At 43.7% G+C, this 22,159-nt stretch overlaps 1 protein-coding gene across 2 annotated transcripts in view; it reads left to right on the forward strand.

Annotated features, from left to right (window-relative positions):
• znf704 (zinc finger protein 704) overlaps positions 1-22,159 on the forward strand; it is a 57,431-nt gene that overhangs the window by 6,939 nt on the left and 28,333 nt on the right. The window contains exon 2 of one of the 2 annotated variants that reach the window (XM_072370931.1): positions 241-425. In XM_072370931.1, coding sequence (XP_072227032.1) covers positions 241-425 — 185 coding nt within the window. Of the gene's footprint in view, positions 1-237; positions 426-22,159 lie in introns of both variants that reach the window. The other variant, XM_072370930.1, reaches the window with a different exon arrangement.

A 22,159-nucleotide genomic window follows, 5' to 3' on the forward strand; every position in this document is an offset into this window, starting at 1 on the left:
ATGATTTTTTAATTTTATTATGTGATAATGTTGATTGACAGTTGATTGAAATAGCACGTATCTTTTAAGAATTCGTTCCTTTCACCGAGTCACATGCCATATTCATTCCTCAGTGCGTGTTAGAGTTAGCTTCGTGTCCATAGTGTGCTCAAGATTCCTACCTTCTTTCGTCAGCCTTGTGACAAATGTGTTTTTGTGGGTTTTCTGACTTATTCCTCTTTTCATTCCCCCCCACAGCAGAGCTTCAGTAATGGAGCTCCAGACAGTCAGAAAGGGGAGGCCGGCTGTCTGAGCCCAGAGGCAGCGGAGGAGCAGCGGTTGGCCGAGGGCAAGCGTGTTAACCGGGATCCCGATACCCGATCAGTGTCCCTGCTTGAGCAGAAACGCAAAGTAGTCTCCTCCAGCATTGACGTCCCTCATGCCAGGTTGGACCATGTGTGTGTGTGTGTGTGTGTGTTTAAGCATGCCAACTCAATGACAGCAAGTGTCTGATTCCCCTCCTAGAGGGAGTTTGGCACGAGTTCATATATGCAAAGTTCATAGAGAGTTTATGACATAGATATGTCATCTCATAAATAGGACAGAATTTTTACATGCTGACATCCTGTTTTTCATCGCATCCTTGAAGCCATTTTGGAACTGCATTGATTACTATGTCATTTGACAGGAGTTCACTTTTATTCCTTACACATGTATACATATGATCACATGCCATCCACATGCATCCATCACATACAACATCAGTCGTGTCTGTATCTTTAAACTGGTTTATTCTTTAATCCCATTACAAAATGCAGTTGGTCTTCCTTTCTGTACCCCTGTCCTGATAATGAATGGGTTGTCATTTTTTGGAACGGCTTAAGTTGCAGAAGCAATTATGGGTATGGTTACTGTAATGGTAACCATACCCAAATTGTAAAAGTGGTGCAAGTCAGACTCAAGGACGTGAGTTTTGACTAATGTAGGAAATCTCTCTCTTTTGAACATCTTCCCCGCTTCAAAGCAGAGACACTACGCACTTGAGCACCATGTCCCTATCAGATATGCTTGTGATCTGTGTGGGAGAACATGGTTTCCATGCTTTCATGTGACTGTGGTACACGATCAACTTGATCTTGCGACATGCAGCTCAGAAAACTTTACATCTGGAAACAATTATTAGATGACACTGCATTAGTTGTTCCCTTGCTCTCAGTGATTCTCTACACACTTCACACACAAATGCAGTTGAATATTGTAAATGTGAAACAATAAGACCTTGCAATGCACAGTGTGGTTATTGAACATCTCCATTACCTGCTGTTGGAGGGGTCCAATCGATGGCAACTTGGTGAAAAGTCTTAGTCTGCAGCTTCATCACTACCTCCTGACCTATTCCTTTAAATGTAATGGGTATTTGCTAATTGATTGGACTCTGTCTTGTTGCCCATAAAGAGGAAAAGTCTTCTTTTACATTTTGGAAGTTGCCCACCTGTCCCACTATAATCGCCTCCCTGCATATGGATTAAAGTAGCATTCCGTCATAATGAGATGGTCTATAGATTATCTCTGCGACTGTGCAAGTTCAGCTTGTTTCCTCAGCTTATAGATGAGGGATTTATAGGCCAGCTTCTTATTTACCACTCAATGGTGCCATTTAACAACAAAATGGCAATGGAGAAGGTTGTGAATTATGATTCTACTCGCGTCCAGTAATCCCCAATAAAACCACTGAGAGGATTTAGAAAAAATAGTGAATAGAGTGAAACACCTTTAGGTTCTCATTTCACAAAAACCGAGCCATGGGCAGGGGACAGCCTTTCAGGTCCCACCACAGCATTTCAATCAGGTTAAGGTCTTGACTTTGACTGGACCATTTCCAATGCTTTTCTTTAATAGACTCCCAGTTTAAGGATCTTGAGATCGTTGTCCTGTTGCTCGACCCATTTTCAGCCGAGCTTTATCTGTGAGACAGATGGTCTCGCGTTTGACTCCAAAAATACAGATGAGATGCTGAGGTCATGTGGCTGTAAAACAAACCCAAATTATCAGCCCTCCACCACGGTGCTTGACAGCTGGCACGAGGTGTTTGTCGCTGATATGCTGTGTGTGGTTTTCTCCGAATGTGACGCTTTGCCACTTTGGTCTTGTCTGCTGCCGCTTCTCTTCTTAATCTCTATGTGAGCAGCAACAAGACTACTTCGTTTTTCACACATTGTTCCTGCGTTTCTTTTTATTTACTTAATTCTAAGATGTGGTTGAGATCAGTTGATGTTTTTCTTCATGTCTTTATACATAAAACCCTGAATGTAATTCCCTTTTTTCTTTTCTCATGACTGTAAGTATTCTTTTATTTTTTTTTTCAATTTTTGTGCCGGGGGGGGGAGTAAATGGGTAAGACCTGCAGCAAAGTTCCCTTTTGCTTCATAATCAAGTCTCATTAACAGGGGTTGAAAATGGGAGTTTCTTTGGATTTTTGAGCTCCCCTTTATCGCCTTTCTTTCTTCCAGATGTCTGCAAAGTTGAAGTTCAGCAAGTTCCTCCCTTCATGCAGACTTTTTTTTTCTTTATGTGTTAATTAAAAATTCAACTTCATGGGCTTGACATTATTATTTTGTGTATGACACTTCAAAGGCTGGTACTCTAAATCCAACAATCTATTGTACTTGTCAAGTGCTAAATCAAAGCCACTGCCAAACCAGACCTGAAGAAAATCCATTTTCAGCTCAATTTATAAAGTGTTCTTGCACAATCGGGAACATAAAAAGTTCATTGTTGCCACATCTGAGGAGCAGGAACGACTCTGGGCTCTCTTTCGTAGATATATCTGCAGTGGCCTCTCCAGCTCACAGCATCATTATTGCCTCAAGATTAAGATCCATGGCTCTCATCCTGTGCACACCTGCGACCGATTTTTAGCTCCGCTCCGGTGCCGGGGGGGAGGAACAGTGTCGTCCCTGACCACAAAGTAATGCTTATCTGTAATGGAGACAAGGGGGAAGAGAGATGCTCAGAGGGGGGAGGCTTAGAAGAACAGCGGGAGGGAAATGAAGGGAGTATGAGGAATAAGAGTGAGGGATGTGTACAGGCGGGTGTTGGAGGAAAAGAGGGGAAAGGAGATGGATAGAGCATGTGCAAGAGTGTGTAGCTGTGAAGATAACAACAGAGAGAAAAATGCCCGAGGATTTCTTTATTTTTTTTTCCAGAGCAAACTCTCCAGAGAAGTCCGACCTTGAGGTTGTGAATTGCTCTCTGAAAAAATTCCCTCTCTGCTGGTGATTTACCCAAAAGAAAATAAAAAGTCTGCCTGGCCTTTTGACGACTCACCGGATCCCCTGCAACCCGCAACACAATGGTGTGTGCTGCCTCGGTGGGAGCGAGGGAAGTACCGCGTCTGCAGTCATTGCGAAAAAATAAAGGATAAATGACAGAGTGCTACACATACGTCGGACCTGAGGGGGTTTTGTGTCGCTACATTTCACCGTTCTGTCAGCTGGTCCAGCTCTCATTACTGTGTTGAGTAGCTTTCTTCGACGTATTTGGTTGGGACACATTTACCGTGCTTGCATTTTGGCAGATCTTTCACCCAAAAAAATCAATGGGTGTCATTCAGTGATTGACCTATTTTTATTATTATTTTTTTTTTCCCCGCTTCGCTCCAGCTTACAAATCCCCAAAGAAACCGTTTCCTTTAATGAAACTTTCAAAAAAGAAAAAGAAAGTGCTGCGTCTTAAGATGCAGAGGAAGAAATTGCTCAGTGTGGCGGGTTTGGATTTGTTTGCTGCCATGTTTATTGTGTGTGATGCTGAAGTATCAGACGCATAGTCAGACCGTGGTCTTAGCCAGCTGCTGGACCTGCTCTTTCCTCCTCAGGCTTATGTTTTCTCCATGCAGGAAACAGTCAATTGTAACCAGAGCTGGCGGGGGCAGACCGGTGGAAACGAATGGCTTGGCTTTTGATAAATAACATTCTGCAGACTAATTGCCAGCAGGGGAAGTGAAGTATAACCGTAGTTGAAGGAGAAATAAAGAGGGTGCTTTGCTTATTATTGCAAAAACTTCAAAACAACAGATCCGTAGCTTCAAATCCTCTTTTACTCAGCCTACCAGCATTCATCCTTCCCTCTCTGTTATGACCCTGAGTTACTCACTTTTGTGCCAGTGACTTGAGCCCTTGCTGGCCCTCCGTGAACTTGTTTTCTTTTTTTCTTCGACTATAAAAGCCCGACATAGTAACCACATATTTTTTTTTTGTTTTTATGGTTTCTGAGCACAATGTCTCGTAGCTGTAAGCCGTTACAAAAACCTGGTGGCGCTGGGTGGGTGTTTGGCTACAAAGCTACAACTTTGATGCCAAAACAAAGCCATTTGTGATTTTCAGTTCTATTGTTGATCTTCGTGTTTGCAGATCAGCCAGACCAGTGTGCCAGGCCAACCGCGCGCTTCACTCTTCGGAGCACGGTGCAGCAGCCAACTCAGACACGGAGTGAGGCCGATTACAAAAAAAAAAAAAACAAGAAAAAGAGGCCCATAGGGGCTGTCAAATTATTTTGATTAAGTGGCACGTCTCGTAATCTCCTTGTTTTTCCTGCTGCTTCTGGCTTTGTTTGTCTCTGTGGCCTCTTCCTACCTCTTGCACCAACGCTGCAGCTCTAACTCCTTCTTTCTGTTGCCGTTGGTGGTGAAGGAGGGCGTCTATGTTTCGAAACAAGTGAAAGGGAGGGCTGGATGGGGTCGTGTGCAAAAGAGCACTGTGGGTTCGAAGGCGAGTGAGTGACAGAAAAAGTGGGGGAAAGAGCGAGAGGGATGCTCAGTGTTTGCCAAAGAAAACAGTTTTTCTGGTTTGGATGCCAGTGGAGTCGAGAAACCAGGCGATTACCATCTGAAAAGACAGCTCCCATGATCTCTCCCTCTGTTTCCCCCTAATTCTCTCTCTCACTCTCTTAATCTCAGGCCTCTATTATCTGATTAAATGTTGGTGCCCCCCCCCAAACGATGTTCAAATCGAGTGTGCCGAGTTAATTATTGCAATAATCTGATCGGCACACCTACAAACGTCTAAAAATAACAGAAATGTGCCCGTATTTTCGTCTGTAAAACGGACATTGCTCAACGCGTGTAATTGAGCGTTCCCATTTAGAGAGCCGCAATGACTCTAACTGTTATGTGATTTATCGTAATGGCTTTAGCAGGCCTTGTTTTTTAAGGGACATGGGTTTTATTACGTTCTTTCAAATGCAAGCAAATGGTTTGGCAAAAAGGAACAAAAAAAACCATGAAAACGGCGTATTTGGATGCAGTCGGTGTGAAGGCTGCCCAGTAGAGGTTTTACACAGCGTTCATGTAGCCTTTCAGTGCTCGTTTGTCTGTGAGGTAGTGAGGAAAGAGGCACACTTTGTTGGTAACGTAGTTCTAACAAACTCTTACAGAGCAGGAGATGCAGCCCAGGAAGCCGAGAGAGATGAGTGAAAATCAGAAAAAGGTTTCTGCGATCGCACATGTTCAGTCAGGCTGAGCTCATCACAACAGACTTCATTCCCTCTAAAGTCGCCTTTTTGCTCAATAGGAGCCAGTCGTGACCGGCAGTGGTTAAAAGGTCTCTGATCGTATCTGGGTGTCAGATGCGTTCATGTTTTTATTATCAGCAATATCTTCAAATCTCTTTCAGTTTGCCAGGGCAGACGTACTTGCACTGGAGTGATATTAGCTCATTTGTCTAATGGTTGCGCAGTAACCATCACATGCATCTCCTTATCGTCAGACCCACTTTCCACCCTCTCCCTTTTCTTCTTCGAGTTCTCTCCTTTGACAATAAGGGTTCTTGCCTGTGGCGAAAAAAGTACAGATGCGCAGGAGATTCGGACTCCAGCTGAGACGAAAGCGGCCTCGTGCGCCATAGATTTTCAACCACGAAAGACTCATTTCACGTGCACGACACCCCTCGTTTCTGTACTTATTTAATGTATGGAGCGCTGTTTAGTAAACAATACGTGGGTTACATAGATCTATTTCATTTGCAGTTGCGCCGTCTCTATTGACAAACGCCTTGAAGCAATACGTTTGATTTGGCTTGCTCTGTTGAGAGGGATTCACTGCAACTTAATTTGTTCGAGGCTCGAGAGCCTCTTAAGCTGATGCCGCATCTCTGATCTCAGACGCAGGCCGAGTGTTCGCGGATCCATCCTACCCTGCTGTTTAACCAGCGTCAGATTTATTATGCACAATCAAAGGCAAAGCCCTCGCTCTTTGTCAGTATCCGAGGCCCACACTGAGTTGGTGTGCAGCTCGTTCGACAGGCTCTCAGGAAAACAACCTGTGATGCTGCCAGGGAGTTGATATTTATATGCAAATTGGCTCTTTAATTAAATGCAACGAATGTCCGTTAGTGTGAGTGGGAGGATGTTTAACCATAGATTAGAGAACAAATTCACTGATCTTTTTCCAAAGTATTGAACCTCGATAAGTATGTGTAGGCAACAGGTGTGTGTGTGTGTGTGTGTGTGTGTGACTGATGTGGTCCCAATCCAGGATTTACATTCTCTTTGTTGCAGGAGACTTCAGAGCTACTTGAAAGTTTATATGCGTCCACATAAACATGGCATCTGGCATCCTAAATACAGTATTAGTCATTAAGAATGGAAAGATTCTCGGGGCAGCTGACTTCATGCAGTTAAAATGACTTTGTCATAGTGAGCGGTTTGTCAGATTAACATATTTGACACTTGAGATTCCCGCTGCTAACGACTGCTTGTAGAACTCGCTCGTTACGTCCAGCATTCATTTATAGCCATCAGCAAAAAAAAAAAGAAAAAAGAATCTATTGGCAGTTGTTGATGCCATAAATTAACATTATGCTGCTTCTCTGGAGTTTGATCACCGGTTGTGACAATTAGGGGAGCGTGATTAAATGTGCCGGTGTTCAAACTCAACGTACGAGCCTCGCAGAATATGCCACTAATATGCTAATCTGCCCTACATTGCTGCTGTTGTTTTTATAAAGTGGGTTTACTGCTCAGTCCTTCCTTCCAGCTATCTATAATGCATAGTGAGGGACTCGGAGCCCCGTCTTCATGTGACAGTTGGATCTGTATGCCCTTTGCTGCCTCAGACTAATCCATACTCCCCAGCTTTAATGGACCGATGGCACAGAGCGCTGCAGGAAAAGAAAAGCTCTAATTGATTCCATTGATGGATGTGCATTATGGTCATCTACGGCACGAACAAAGTGTTACTAATTAATGGCGGTGTCAACTGCCTCACTTTGCGTCCAAACAGAAACACTAATTAGGGCACGAGTCAACATCTTTCGTCAAACTTCCATTCTAATAAAAATGACGGATTGTACCTAAACTAGGCAATAAAATCAGCAGCCGGCATTAGATAATGTTACAGTACTTGGGCTTGATCTTTGGACACCATGGTTTAAAGAACTCGACTGAGAAATAACCACATTTTTACTCTGCGTTGTCTTTAGAAAATCAGTTTTCTGTAAATGGCCCACGCCCTGAAACTATGGCGAAAGCTGTATTGTTGCTCATGTGAGGTCCATGTGATGACCGACAGTTTTTACTGTGTATTTAGCTGAGAGCTGCTTCCGTGATGATTACCTGTGCATGAAAATAGCTGCGCCTGAGACGCGCATCTCATGCAGCCATTGTGGGCCATTGTGGGCGTGGGAGCCCAAATGAGAATCATCACGTCCCAAACAGGCTCTTTGGGTTTGATGCCTGGTCTGGTCTGGTCTGGTCTGGTCTGGTCTGGTCTGGTCTGGTCTGGTCTGGTCTGCGGTATTGTTTTTGTTTATGAGCTGTCTGAAACTTTTGTTGCTGCACACTGGAAGGGTTGTATAGAAAATGATCTGCGAAAAGACACGGTACGATGCTCTGGAAATGAAGCCTCTTTGTTTCAAAACGCACACAGCTGCTTGTTTAACCCAACAATAACTGTATGAAGTTTAAGTGTGGATCAAGAAATCCTACAGGAAGTTAAACTTATTGACTGAAAATGTGCCGACAGAAGCGTGTGTGTGTGTGCGCAACAGAGTTTGGACCCTGTTGAGAAATATTCAGGGCAAATATTTATGTGATATCTTGGCTTTTTTCGTTTTGTTTCCTTTAACCTTTATCGTCTCACTCCTTTCTTCTTCTTCTTCTTCTTTTTTTTGCTTAGGAGTCTGCACACACTGCGTCGTAAACACACAGATCTTAAGAGCAGAATGTACAGCCCCAGGTTCGCAAATGTAATCTCTTTGCACTTTCTGCATAATTTAGTATTTTCATTACTGTGCTGACCCAGACAAAGTTTTGGTTTGGGGCAAAGACATTGTGACACAACAGGGAGGCGACATGCTTTTCAAGTCTAACCTATTAAAAAACAAACCCAGTCCTGAAGAAGCCCCCCCCTCTCTGTGCACTATTTCTAATTATGGCCATCAATTTTAAAGCTCGGCTGACCTGTCTGATTTAAATTATTGATATCTGTCAGGCTGACAGGCTTTATTAATTAAAATGAAGATGTACTAATTAAGAGCACGCCGTGAGGGTGTCATAACTGTAGCCCCTTTTTAATTCGAGTGTCACACACCAGTTTTATCGCAGTTTAGCAGAGCGGGCGCAGCGTGACGGAGTGGGTGGTGAAGGAAGAGTGGGGGGCGTCCTAGTTTGACATGTGTTGCGTTTGTGCGCGTTTGCTCTCAATTTGCTCCAATGTCCATCACTGAAGCCACTCCAACTGCAGCACCACCTGCTCTGGTATGTGGAGAAGTGATGGCTTCTGTCTTTGTTCATCACATTTTGTCATTCCGTCTCATATTCAAAGGAAATAAGTGCTAATTCATTTCAAAGACAGACAGGTTCATCCACAGCAGGACATATTATTTGCTCCATTAAAAAAAAACCAAAAAAAAAACCATTGTTCCTTCATTTAGTCTGTTGGTCTCTGAGTCTGTCCTCTTTGATAGAAGTGCGACTGGTTTACATGTTTACAGCCGGCCTGTAAAATGCTTGTTGGGGGTCTTTAAAAAGCATCTTCCTGCACAATTTCACAGTCACGGCCACTAAATAGTGAAGACCTTTGTTGAAATTTTGTTGGTTAAACGTGATCTTAACTCACGTAATGAATCACAACCATGATGTGCTAATTCCCACATGTGGCATGAACGCACCGTCTGGGCCAACAGATGCACGGCAGATATTTACACCATGGGAGAGGCTATAATGGGTTTAGTGTGGCTGCATGTAATTTCACCTTCAAAAAGGTAATTTTTCCCCCCCCCCACAGAAATGGCAAATCACAGAGTTTTGAAGTCACGATAGTGGAACGTTTATCAGAGGAACTGCGACGTTGTCTTCCTTCCAGATTTTGTTCAGTGCTGTCGTTTCTACTGCTCGGTAAAATAAGCCAGACGCTGTCTCAAACTTTTCCCACATCTGTCCTCCTCAACAAAGGACCGAGTGCTGTGAGCGGCGTTGAGTTTTAGAGAGAGCCGGCGGTTGTTGTTCTGACATCTAAGATCCATCTGCTTGGGAGATCTACATAAATTGTCCTCAGATAGGGCAACAGTGGAATATCCTTTTACTTCATAATCCAATAAGGGGCCTCTGTGGTTTTTGGTGTCCCCAATAAAATCTAAAGCTGCAAGCAGGCAGCAGACCAGAACTGTACATAAGAAACCAGGCAACGTAATCCATCATCTGTTGGTTTTCAGTTCACTGACTTGGAGAAAAGGAAAGGGGCGATAATGCCCATCTTATCTTTCCTGAAATTAGAGCTTTGTATGGGAAGCTTACAGGATTACTTAAGTTGTATTGAAACTAATAGTGTTTTGAAAATTGGATCCATCTTTTGATCCCTGAGATTTATGTCCACATGCCTGTATGCCATTCTCAACTTTGTATCTGTTAACTCCCAGTTTTTTCCTCTGGGTCCTTGTGACTTTGACGCGGGACTATTAAATGCCTCCCTATGTGGCACTGAAACTTTAAACGGAGGACCCCGGCTGCTCCACCATTGTAACGAATCATAATTGACCTGTACCGCACAGCCCCGCCCTCAAACAGGACGCACCTTTAATTGCTGGATCCCTTCTCTGCGGGGGTCCTCTGCAGTATTCTGTCTCCGTTTTGTGCGCACTTACTTTCTCTTTGTCTTTGCTTCTCTGCCTCCTTTTTTTCTTCTTCAAAGACGTTTTTGTTGTTAGCTTCACCTGTGCGTTGGCACGCAGCAGAGTGGTTACACACACTGGAAAATCCACACACACACACACATAGCCCCCTGAAGGTAAACATTTTTCACAGTTCAACTGCTCCTCAGCCTGTAAACTAAACAGCCAGCGGTGGCACTTTGAGTTTGGAGGTGGCTCATGTGACTGCCTTTGTGTGGGGGTGTATGTTTGGGGCGGCAGTGGAATTCAGATGACAGCTGGTGCTGTTGCCCCCATGTGGAAAGGTCATTCCGACCATCTCTTGTTTTTCTTCGTGACACAGACTGCAGTTTGCCCAAACTGTAGGTCCGTCACCTCCCTCGCGCCCCACCACAGCTTCTCCTCTGTCCCTCCTCCTCGTAAACAATGGGAGCCGGCGGCTTCGGTCACGTGAACTACCAGCATCTGCAAAACGAGGTTGTTATTGTTTTGATTCGGGTTCCTCATGCTGTACTTGACTCTCATGAGAGCTGGTGCACGCACACGCGTGTATGTGTGTGTGTGTGTGTGTGTGTGTGTGCAGGCATTTTAGGGATTGGGGTGGGGCTGCGATCTTGTGCCAAACTGGAGCACTGCAGAACTTTGTGTGTCTTTTTGCCTGAGTGTGTATTTGTGTGTAGATTGTGGAAGCTTTGGCAGCATTACCTCACCATGAGCTGAAAATGGATGTGTTTACCAGCAGCGTCTCTGTATCTCTTCCTCTGTGTGTGTGTGTGTGTCTCTGAAAGCTCCCTCTCTTATTTTCTCTCTTGCAGCTGTTTGAGTCTCACAGCCTGAATAGAGGGGAACACAACACTCCCGTTTAACAGACACACAAAAGTATTTTCTTTCCTGTTTTCTTTTTCTTTTAGTTTAGGTCTGCAAAGGCGCACACATGCACATGCTATAAAGCCACACTCCTGCATACAGCATGCATAATGCATGATCTACCGCTGTCATCTATATAAACACGGGCGCTCCCCTCGGCTTCTTCTCTTTGTTGGAGGTTTGATGAGTTATACTACAAATGTTCTCAGCTTCAGCCACGCTCGCTTTAATGCAGTAACAACATCTCTAAGAAGATACGCTTTTTTTGCATCTTCTGACGTCTTTGACAAGTTAAAAGTCATTTAAGTCGCTGTCATCACGTATCTGAATTCAGTGGTGCTGGGAATAAGTCAGATTTGATTGTCAGCCTTGTTTTTCTGGTTCAGAGTTGATTGCTTTTCAGGCAGAATGTCACTGAAACAAACTGAAAACCTCCTATACTTCCTCCCCATCCCTCTATACAGCCTTTAGCTTCTGTTTCTCTGACTTATACTTTTTCCTCTCCCTGTCCAATCACTTTGCTCTCTGTTTATTCCCCTCATCTCCCTTCCATTTTCTTTCTTTCTTTCTTTCTTTCTTTCTTGCTCTCTCTCTCTCCCTCCCTCCTGCTTTCTCCTCCCCTGGCTCGACGTATTCTATCTCGCTTTCTCCATCTCTGTTTTCCCGCTCATTTCCCCCTTCGCTTCCCCCATGATCTGTCTCTCCCACCCTCCCCACACCCTGACTCTCCCTCTCTTCCTTTGTCTTCGCTGCCTGCTTTGTGTGAGAGAGTGTGTTTTCCTTCTGACTGACTGACACAGAGAGATGTTAGACCACTGCTGAGCTGTGTGCTGGCATTGTAGAAGAGGCAGTGCGGCTAGCTCACACTAGCATATGAAATCAGTTGTGACGAACACAAGTTGTTTGTCTGAGTGCTCTCTGACAAAGAGCTGTCGAATTTTGGCACCTAAGCCCTCTTGAAATTTGACGTCCGTGTGCACGCACCACAGAATATGCTTCCGTCAGATGTCCAGTTGGCTTCATTTCACAAGGGAAAAGTTATTTATGTATAATTCTGCTGTAATTAATTAATTGATTCTGATTCTGCACCCACAGAGCACACTATCAACCCCTGTTGATTATCAAAGAATGCTGCACGGTCCTCCATTTCCAATTGATCATATCACAGCGTGTTTAAACAACAATGGGGCATTTTGATCATAAGTTTGTCTTTGTTTACCTGTTGGTCACATACAGTTGCAGATAAGAGCATGCAGCACTGATGCAAATACTAGGTGACAATTGGCACGTTAGGTGGCTGAAACTGTCTATCAATTTGTTGCCTCGCTTGCGGCTCCTTTGCGCATTGGCATGAAGACGTGAGCAGCATGATGACACACACACACACACACACACACATACAGTAGTGATCGGAGTGCAGCTCAGGTGTTCAGACCAATTTTTTGCATGTCGCTTAAGGTTTTAATGTTATTAATGCCGACGTCTCTGTCGGTCAGAATGATTAAGAACGCGTTGTATGTTCAGCACAGTAAGGAATGATCAGTGACACCATTGTCATGTGAAGCTCCACGGTGAGTTCAGTCCAAACGCAAACTGTGTGGGTGGCGCGATTACACATAAGTCATTGAAGAGATGCAAATAGATGCTTTTTGGTACACTGCAGAGAGTCTTCCAATATGAAAGCGATCCAATGAATTATGAGGAACAGACTTAGCATATTTTTTCGTTACCAGAACCCTTTGATTACGACGGTTGTCTACCTTGACAGAGCTTTAAAAAAAAAAAAAAAAGAAGAAGAAAAAAAAGAGCAAGTATGGAAAGTGGATTTCAGTTATCCATTGTATTTTACCATGGATGGACTTACCAGTAGCATTTGCTGCCTCAGTCAGTGAGCTGGCTTATTGGTGTGGTTACAAGGGGAGGGACAAATTCAACCATGTTGAATGTGTGGATACGTGACTGCACCCTGGTCTCGGGTCTGTATGGCTGCTTTTTTTTAAAAATTACATTTTACTTGTGTTTCTTCTGTTTTAGTTTTAATGCCAAATGATATCCAACACAACAAGCGCATCAGGACAAGGACAGTAAATGGCAGAGTCAAGCTGCAGTTTGACTCCACTCCTCATGCAAATGTACTGATCGTACAAGCTGCCGAATTCAGTTGATGGTAGAACTTAATCCACGGGAGACAACGTGTCATCAAACATGTGTTTTTCAGGCAGAACTTAACTAGCAGGATGTTATATTCTGCTCTTTGCTTTCACGCTTTTAGACTCTATTCGAGTCTTTTCTTCATCCGAGAATAAATCTATTTCAGTAAAATATTTTACAGGTGCTCAAAGTCTCAGACGTGCTATCACGTTACAGTTTTCAAGGGATGGAAAGAAAATCTTAAGTGCACGTGAGGATTGATGCATCCGTATAGATCTGTAGGGATAATGGCGCTGAGGAGACGTTGTGCGAACTTGTTGACATGGTTGAGAAAGATGATGGGGTGGGTGAGCTCTCCTTTCTTCTGTCTCTTAGCTCCCTCTCCTCTCTCGTGGTGTTGCCGTTTATTTGTCACGGCCATCTTTAACCGGTTGGTGTCACATCCTCGTACCACACAGCAGCAGATTAGTCAGAAACCATCCCCGCCTGATGGAGACCTTCCCTTCTCTCCCACTCTGATTTATTTTGCTCTAAAACACTATTTTTTTATGGCAAAAAATAAAGGTAAAGTAGAGGAAAAGGTCATCCAGCCATGCTTGTAAGTTGTATTGATTGCATCACTTTTTCTGGCATTGTAAACGTTGATGACAGACATCGGTGACTGTAGCTGTGCAGCAGCTTTAACAGGGAACAATGAGATGAATAGGATTAGCCAATTTGTTGAAACTTTCCAACTGGCCACCTGTGTGGGTTTTAACACATGCTCTAATGCGTACCAAAACCCCTCCCATGAATTAAAAAATACATCATCTATTTGTCTTTCTTTTTGGGAGAGTTTTAAACCCAAATGTTGTTGTTATGGTGTTTGTTGTCCCCTCTCTCTCCTGTCCTCTCAAACCGAACCCCAGCTGGTCGAGCTGGTCGGCCACCCAACCTGAGTCTGGTTCTGCCAGAGGTTTCTTCCTGTTAAAAGGGAGTTTTTTTCGCCCACTGTGCACGCTCAGGACGGGGGATTGAATCAAGGAGAGGTTTTGGTGCAATCTGTTGATTTCTTTAGCTCTGTACGTATGAATTGGACTAATTTGGAATTGAATGAATTTAATTTGACTGGATTACAATGAATTGGATGCTAATTGGTTTGAATTAGATTGTGTCTTTGAAGTGCCTTGAGATGACAATTGTTGTAATAAATGTAATGTATGTAAATAAAAATTTAACTGAATTGAAACCCTTCCCGTTCTGGTCTTAAGGTGTCTGTCCCTGACATGCACAAAGTAAACAGAGCTTTTCTGGAGATATATGGAGTAAATACTTAATTTTGTTCTCCTGATAGCAAACATTGAACTTTATTCCCAAACAGTTGGAATCACTCGTAGTTTAGGGTTGTTTTTTTGGGGGGACTGAGTAAATGTTTAAAGATTAAGAAAAAAGAATGCTAGTTATTAACTAGAAGTCACGATCAGACCACCTAATCCAGATGTTAAAAACAATAGCACAAAACAAAACAATGAATATTTACTGTGTTTTCTACATGCACGCGCCAACGGCATATCCTCATTTTTATTAATGAATGTGTCTGTCTTTGCTAACTTCCTTTACGCCCGGCCTCGTGTGTGCGTGTCAGAGGTGTCTTTGGATGCGAAAAGTGAGATGCTAATCAAGCGCTCAGAAGGCTGGCTGTGTTCTGAAGTCACTGTGTTTACATGCCAGCCGGACTCATTGGAGAGAATACGTCAAAGATTAGGCGAAGCTGCTGGAGATGGTGCAACAGCAAACTGTGGGAATTTATTGTCAAAGCAAAAAAGGTTTAAAGTTAAGAGACTTTATTGTCATGTAAATACACAAAATGACTCCTCCACATTTAACCCATCCAGGTTGGCACCTGTTGAACACACACATGCACAGTGTCACACACTCACAGAGACCGATGCAGCCATTCACAGCGCCCTGGGAGCATGGGGCAAGGTGGTGGACTGCCACCCCTCCAGCTGTCAGTTCAGCAGTCCTTTGACCGGTGAGAGTGGGAATCGGACCGCCAACTTTCCGGCCCGCTCTAACCTAAGACACTTCACTGTTTAATAGGACTGCATTGTGCGGATTCTTGCTTCCGTTGGGACGATAGAACACTTTTAGGGGGCTTTTAAAGGTGAGCGGACTGGCGTTGGTTGCACCCACTGTGGTCACCCTCACAAGAGTCTTATATTGTAAACAGAATGTCAAATTTGCAGCTACTAATGCCCAACACTCGTCACAGCAAAGTTTTATAGAATATAGCCGATGTCCAACCGGCTATCTTTCAAGGGGTTAAACGGAACAAAACCACAAAACGTTCAGAAGCGAAACGAATCAACCTGCCTTCTTTGCAGATGTTTACGTCCTGGCAAAGAGTTCAATAACAGCAGACGACCCGCACCTCGCAGTAGAGCATCCTTCCGGCTGATTCAATCTGCCATCAGTCCAAATTGCAGCTTTTAAATAAACCGCTACGTTGGAATAATGTTTGCTGCTAGATTTCGCTCTTTGAACACGAGACACTCAAACACAACTAATCGCGTTGCAGCACTCATAACAGACACTCGCAGCTCACAAATGCCGACAGGACAAGTACACGGTTGGAATTGCAGGTTAACTATTTATCTCCCTGACTCCTCGAGTAGGCACACTAGCAAAGTATGAGTGAAAAGTTAATTAACTCTGATGGGAAACCATTTAATAGTTAACTGTGGCTGGACTGAAAGGTTAAATATTGCACTTTTAAATGAATACATTGGAGAGGACGCGCAGCAGAGGAAGACTGAAGGGGGGAGGGGTGTAAGTAAAAGCCCTTTAGGTAAATGTTGAAGTGGTTGGCAGATCCTTTGTCCTGCCCGGTCCTGCCTGGAAGCGGCACGAGGTGATTGGACCAGCTGATAGACCCCTTCTAATGCTCTCCATCAGGCGCAGTCTCCAGAGGTTTTATGAGCAACTTCATCAAACACACACCAGTACACTGAGACACAATCACCCCCTCTCCTTCAAAGTGTAATTTGGAAAGAGGCCCCCTTCCTTCGGTGTGCGTATTGCTCTCCTGGGAGGTGAGAGGTTGGAGGTCCGGGTGGAAGTATCTCTCTGCCTCGGCTGTGGTTACAGCCAAGGTGTTTATAATCAAGCTCAGTGGTGATAAAAGAGTGCTTGTGTGTGTTTTGTCTATGGTTTATGTCACTTATTGGCAAGTTGTGTGTCCAGAGGGCAGGTGGAGAGAAAGGGGACAGTTGGGAGTTAACTCGGGCTGCTCTTATGACCACCATTATCACCACCAAACGCTATAACGGACACACATGCACTGAATGGGTGAAAGGCAGCTAGAGGAGAGGATGGATATCTGAGACCTTAGATTACACGTAGGAGTGATTTCATGAGCCTGCATACAGTTCGAACATTAGGTTTTGATGAAATTCATGACAAGCCCATAAGTTAAGTCTTCATAACTGCTTATATGTCAGCTTACCGTGATAACTCTTTGTGTACTGGGCCCTGGATGAAGCCGTAATGTGGGTTACCAACACTCAGTGCTGCGACTTAATGCTGAAGCTGCTGCTGACCTTTTTTATTTTTTACTTCTCATTCTGTGCCATTGAGTAGTTAATCCAGTGGTTATTCCCACCTGTTAGTAAGAAAAGCATTTTTCAAAGCGCTAGTGACACGTTTGCAATCAATAAAACTGCGTCATGTGGCTGAAAATGACATTTTAGCACAAGATCCTGCATGAGACGGTCTTTAGCAGGTCTGAGAAGCCATAGACCAAGAATATTTATATAATTTTAATCTCCTTTTGAACCCTGCCTGCCAAGGGATTCGATGACTGAGTTTAATAAGCACCCAGAGTCAGAACTCTGATGTTAACATAAATAAATCATGCCACATGCCATCATGCCAGAGAAAGGGCATAAGAGACACAGAGGGAGACCTCCCCAGCTGTTTACGTCTCTTTTCTCTCACTCCATTTCAGACACGGAGCTGAGATACGTTGTGGGTCTACCTACATCCCTTTGTTGAATCATAATAAGAGAGGAAGATGGGTAGATTGAAAAAGAGAAGGGAGCTGAGGTTTGTAAGAAAGGAGGACAGAAGGATGGAGAATATTTACCAGCCAGCTGCCGCAAAGGTCATCATCACTCTTACGGCTGCTGCCTTTGTTCAGATCGCAGGACTCCCTCCCTGACGCTCACACACATTAATATACATCCATGTGCTCAGACACGCTTATAGTTGTAAGCAGAAACATAAACGGCTCACCGAAAGGGATATATTTACTCATGCCCGCGCGCGTGCACACATAAATGTGTAGCTCGGAGCAGTGAGATCCTGTGTATTCCCTCTGCTCATTAGGGCCTACAACAACATCAATTCAAGGAAAGCCCATCATAAATGTGTCTGTGTGTGTTTGTATACGATGGGTTTTCCCTACTCCCACCTACTACCCTCTTTCTTCCTCCATCACCGTCTTCACCCTGCTTTGTATTTTAAACGTGGCTCCATCATAAGCCTGGTATTATCTTTTTATCAGTGGTGGGAAAATTATTTGTTTTATGAGCGTGCCTTTTTTTTTTTTTGTATAATTTTATTTATCATATTGTCATTCTTATCCGGTCGTGTTTTGATTCCTTTTTGATGCGAATACACACGCACCACACAGTTGGCTTTGAGCTTTTTTTCCTCTCCTGCCAGAACCAGCAGACAGGACTGTTGATTTCTAGCTACCCAAGTTCAGGTAGCAAACATATGCTAATCACAGCTTTTCAAAGTTACTGGTATACATCATGTTGGTGTTTTTCTTTTTTTTTTAGTTTCACCACAAAAGAAGAGACCAGGCTTCATAGCAAGTTGTCAAAGTGCTTATGTGATTTGTGCACAGATTTGATTCTGTGAAACCTCTGTCCCTCTACGAGTTTATCCACCCTCCTCGCTCGCTTGAGCTAAGCCTAACTGAGGAAATGAAATGATCTAGCAATCCCCCCGCAAGGACTTTGCTTAATGTTTCATATCAGGACAAAGAAATCTGACTTCTACTTGACATTCATCGAGGTTTTTTCCGCCCTGAAGTCAGAAAATTCCATTTCCCGTTTGTCATTGAACACACCATCGGCACATTTCCGATAACTGTTGTTAAAGAAAAACAAACGTTGGTGAAATATTGCCAGTGACGGCAACATTTCTTTGCGCAGAGGAATTGAATGGTAACGAAGTCTGGTGTTTTATTGAGCCGATATGTGATGGACGTGACTTGTCAAAGGTGTTCTTAGCCATCCAGCAGCCGTAAAATTCTGTGGTGCCTGTTTTAACAACTTCCTCTATTTTATCAGTTTGGTGTGTGGTCCGAAGTCTCAGGCCATTTACTGCATGCTCACTTATTCTATAATAACATGCCTCAGGGGATATTAGGGGTGGATAGAGTTGAGTGGGTCACTCCTTGCCCCTAAAATGGTCCACTTCAGTGGAGGTGTACATTAATGGGAGAAAAACGAGTTGCTGTTGTGTCTCTCTGTGTTATTTTGACCAAAACATGTTACAGTCATTTAGGGAAGACCTCAGGAAATGGTCTGAGCCTCCTTCCAGCCTCCTTCCTTAAACAAGACATAGTTTGCATGCTTCAGGGAAGAAAACGTTTTTCAAACCAGCCACCGAGCACATTTCCACCTGCTACTGTAACAGCGGGGAAAAGAGACCTAGTTTTTATTGGTATGGGAAAGTGCTGCACAGCCAGAGGCAAGAGTGGGACCGCTAACCTATAGCCCCAGTCTAGTGTATAACCACCAGATGCGTTTGTGTGTATCCAGCCTTATCTCTAAGGTGGGGATGTGTGCAGGACCCATAACCTAGAGTGCAAATCTAGGACAGAGTGCCGCACGCGTGTCAGTCAAAAGGCTCATTAAAGGAAAACTGCCACAAAGAGGTTCAGTGATCACCCCCCCGTCTCTGTCGCTGAAGGGGTTAACTGTCTCTGTAGATGTAAAATAAGAACCAATCAGAACTTGTATACATCAACCTGACGCACACTTTCAGTGAGGGCCCATTTCTACACCCTGCAGCACTTTTCATCCAGAAACACTACATTGTTTCATACTCCCAGCCATCCCAGTAACTGAGCCGTTGACGTTTGATCCTCACTGTCTGACTCGTATTTTTATGACATGTTTGCATTCAAGTTAAAGGTAGTTTCCTAATGAAGTCTTTGGCAGGGGAGGAGTAAACTAAACGAAACCGCACGGCCCTTTTATTATTGTATCGCTATAGGAGGGCTGATAAAATCATTCGTGCATCTAAGTGCCATGTTGAAACACTGGTATTTTCTCTGTATTTCAATTACTGCTATAAGATTGATAATAGTACCACAGAAAGTGTTTGCATTCTATCTGATGTCAAGGAGTATAGGTATTTGTGCCTCTCCCGCTTCTCTCAGCTCTCATAAAATGAATTGTAGTGCAACTGAACGCCTCATAAAGACTCGCACATTCTTTTATCAGACAGCACAGTCAAAGGCACCTTTTCAGCCTGCATGTTAACCAGCTAAAAATCACCTTTGATGAAGTCTGTGTTTTGACTTCGGTTGTACTTTGATTTAAACTGAGAACATTTGTTGACATGCAGAAGGAGAGATGAAGGAGAAGAAGAGAGTGCTCGAGCTTATGGGGCTGCTCTGGTGACTCTTCAGTGGAGTTTAGCAATGGTTTGTACAACTCGGTAAGTGCAAGGTACCTTTAGGATAAGTTGACAAATGCAGAAGGCCTTTGCTCAGGTTGCATCAACGCTGAGGAAAAGCGCGCACAGTGGCACGGCTTTACAGAGCAGAATAGACAATAATTGATAAAAAAAAAAACTATTGTTGTATGACATTCGATAACATCCATCTCATCTGCATTGAGGACTTTTTAATCAATCGTCACGCATTTGTCTGATTGCCAATTTCTGCTATTTGCTTGAATGCGATGCTGTTTTTAAAGGGGAACTCCGGTATTTTTAAACCTAGACCTTATTTCTGTCATGAAATACGTTTATCTTCTCACCGAGAACAGTTTTGCGAAAGTCGGCGTCCTTCGGGAGCTATTTAGATAACTTGCGATAGGCGTATATCCATATAACGGAATGAACGGGGCAGGGACGATGCAGCCTCCACATAAGGCATTATCTGTCTTTATTTAACCAATACTTTAAGAAGAATGAATGAACGAACGAGTATTATTGCTCTGTTAGCGCATAGCTTCTGTTATGTGGCTACTTGCAGCTATAGGAGAGCTAACGGAGAGAATTCTACACACACCTCTACTGGGACGACTTCATCCACACGCATGGCTGCAGCACAGCTCATTCACTCCAGTAAGGATGTCCATCTTACTCAAAGTCCGACGACTTTGAGTAAGATGGACATTCAAAAAATAATATTCACATTGTCAAAATTTGATAAATATCCTGCCATGTTGCACAAAACTAGCAGTAGCAAACTCCATGTGAAGTTAGCCGACTGTCAAAGAGAAAGGAGTAAATAAACTGTGCTCCAGGGGGGCGTGTGGATGAAGTGGTCCCAGGAGAGTGCCGGTGTAGAAATCCCTCCGTTAGCTCTCCTATAGCTGCAAGTAGCCACATAACAGCACCTATGAGCTAACAGAGACATAGTACAAGTTTGTTCATTCATTCTTCTTAAAGTATTGGTGAAATAAAGACAGATAATGCCTTGTTTAGAGGCTTCATCGTCCCTGCCCCGTTCACTCCGTTATATGGATATACGCTGATCGCGAGTTATCTTCCGACTTTCGCCAAACTGCTCTCGGTGAGTAGATAAACGCAATTCATGCCAGAAATAAGGTCTAGGTTTAAAAATAACAGAGTTCCCCTTTAAGACATTTCCTGAATTTTTTTTGTTTGTTTAATAGGTGCATGACACAAAACATTAACATATACTGTATATAATCATTTTCACTTTCATGTTTTTATAGCAGTTATATGCAGCCACTTGGGCTAAAGGGGTGATTTTCAGAGGCTATGCAGCACAGAGGGCGTTTTTTCTCCTCTCCCGTGGTTGAAAGGGTCTTTGAGGATTTCCGATAAATACGTACTTAAATGGTAATAGCCTGTGTGATTAGCATTTGTGGCAGTCGTGCGGAAAAATGTAACTGACACAGAAGGTAGATAATAAATGAGATGTGAGTGACACATGAATGTCCTTCAAATATTTTAATAAGTAGCTTTTAAGACCCACTGACTGGGTGAGTCGCTCCGAGTGTGTCAGTGCAGCTCAAAGACTTTTCAATGCCGAAGATGTGACAATCATCACATTTTATGGCATCAGTGTAAAAAAAAACATAGGGCGTATAGGCTTTTTAAATCACATTTATATGTGCATTTATCAAGCCAACTTGGTATATCCAAGTGGAAGCTATTGTCTCTCCCATGTGTATGTGCCTTTGTTTACATATATGATCTAATTTCCAATTTTGCTTGCAGGGCTGCGACGCTTTTCTTTGTGTGCGCGCGCTTGTGTGTATGTGTGAGGGAGCCGAATGGTGTGTAAACCTTATTAGATTCAAGTAAAATAGGCTTAAGAGCAACACAGAGGAGGGCGGCTGCTTTCTGTGATATTGAAGATCTACGTGATGCACTTTGGGGTGTAATGGGGAAGAGAGGCGGGAAAACCTCCCGCGTGTGTGTGTGCCCCGCGATACATTGTTGATTGAGAAAATTGTACGACAGTGAGAGGCTGCACTGCGTGTCAGCAGGTCAGTGCAAACATGTATCCGTCCATTTACAACATGGAACGCGTCTCACCGCCGTCGGAACAGAAAAGGGCAAAGGAAAAGGAAAATATCAGGACCTCTGAAGAGGGGAAAGTCTCGCTCTCTTGATCTGCAGATAGTTCTGTTCTACAGCTGTGACTGTCTGTCTGCAGATGCTTGAGGAAGCAACACATACACACACACACACACACACACACACACGGAGAGAGTCTTTGGCTCCATGTCCGGCTAATGTGCGCCACACCCTGGTTT

The sequence above is a fragment of the Leuresthes tenuis genome, unplaced genomic scaffold, assembly GCF_036924035.1.
Source record: "Leuresthes tenuis unplaced genomic scaffold, fLeuTen1.0.hap1 SCAF_18, whole genome shotgun sequence".
Lineage (NCBI taxonomy): Eukaryota > Metazoa > Chordata > Actinopteri > Atheriniformes > Atherinopsidae > Leuresthes > Leuresthes tenuis.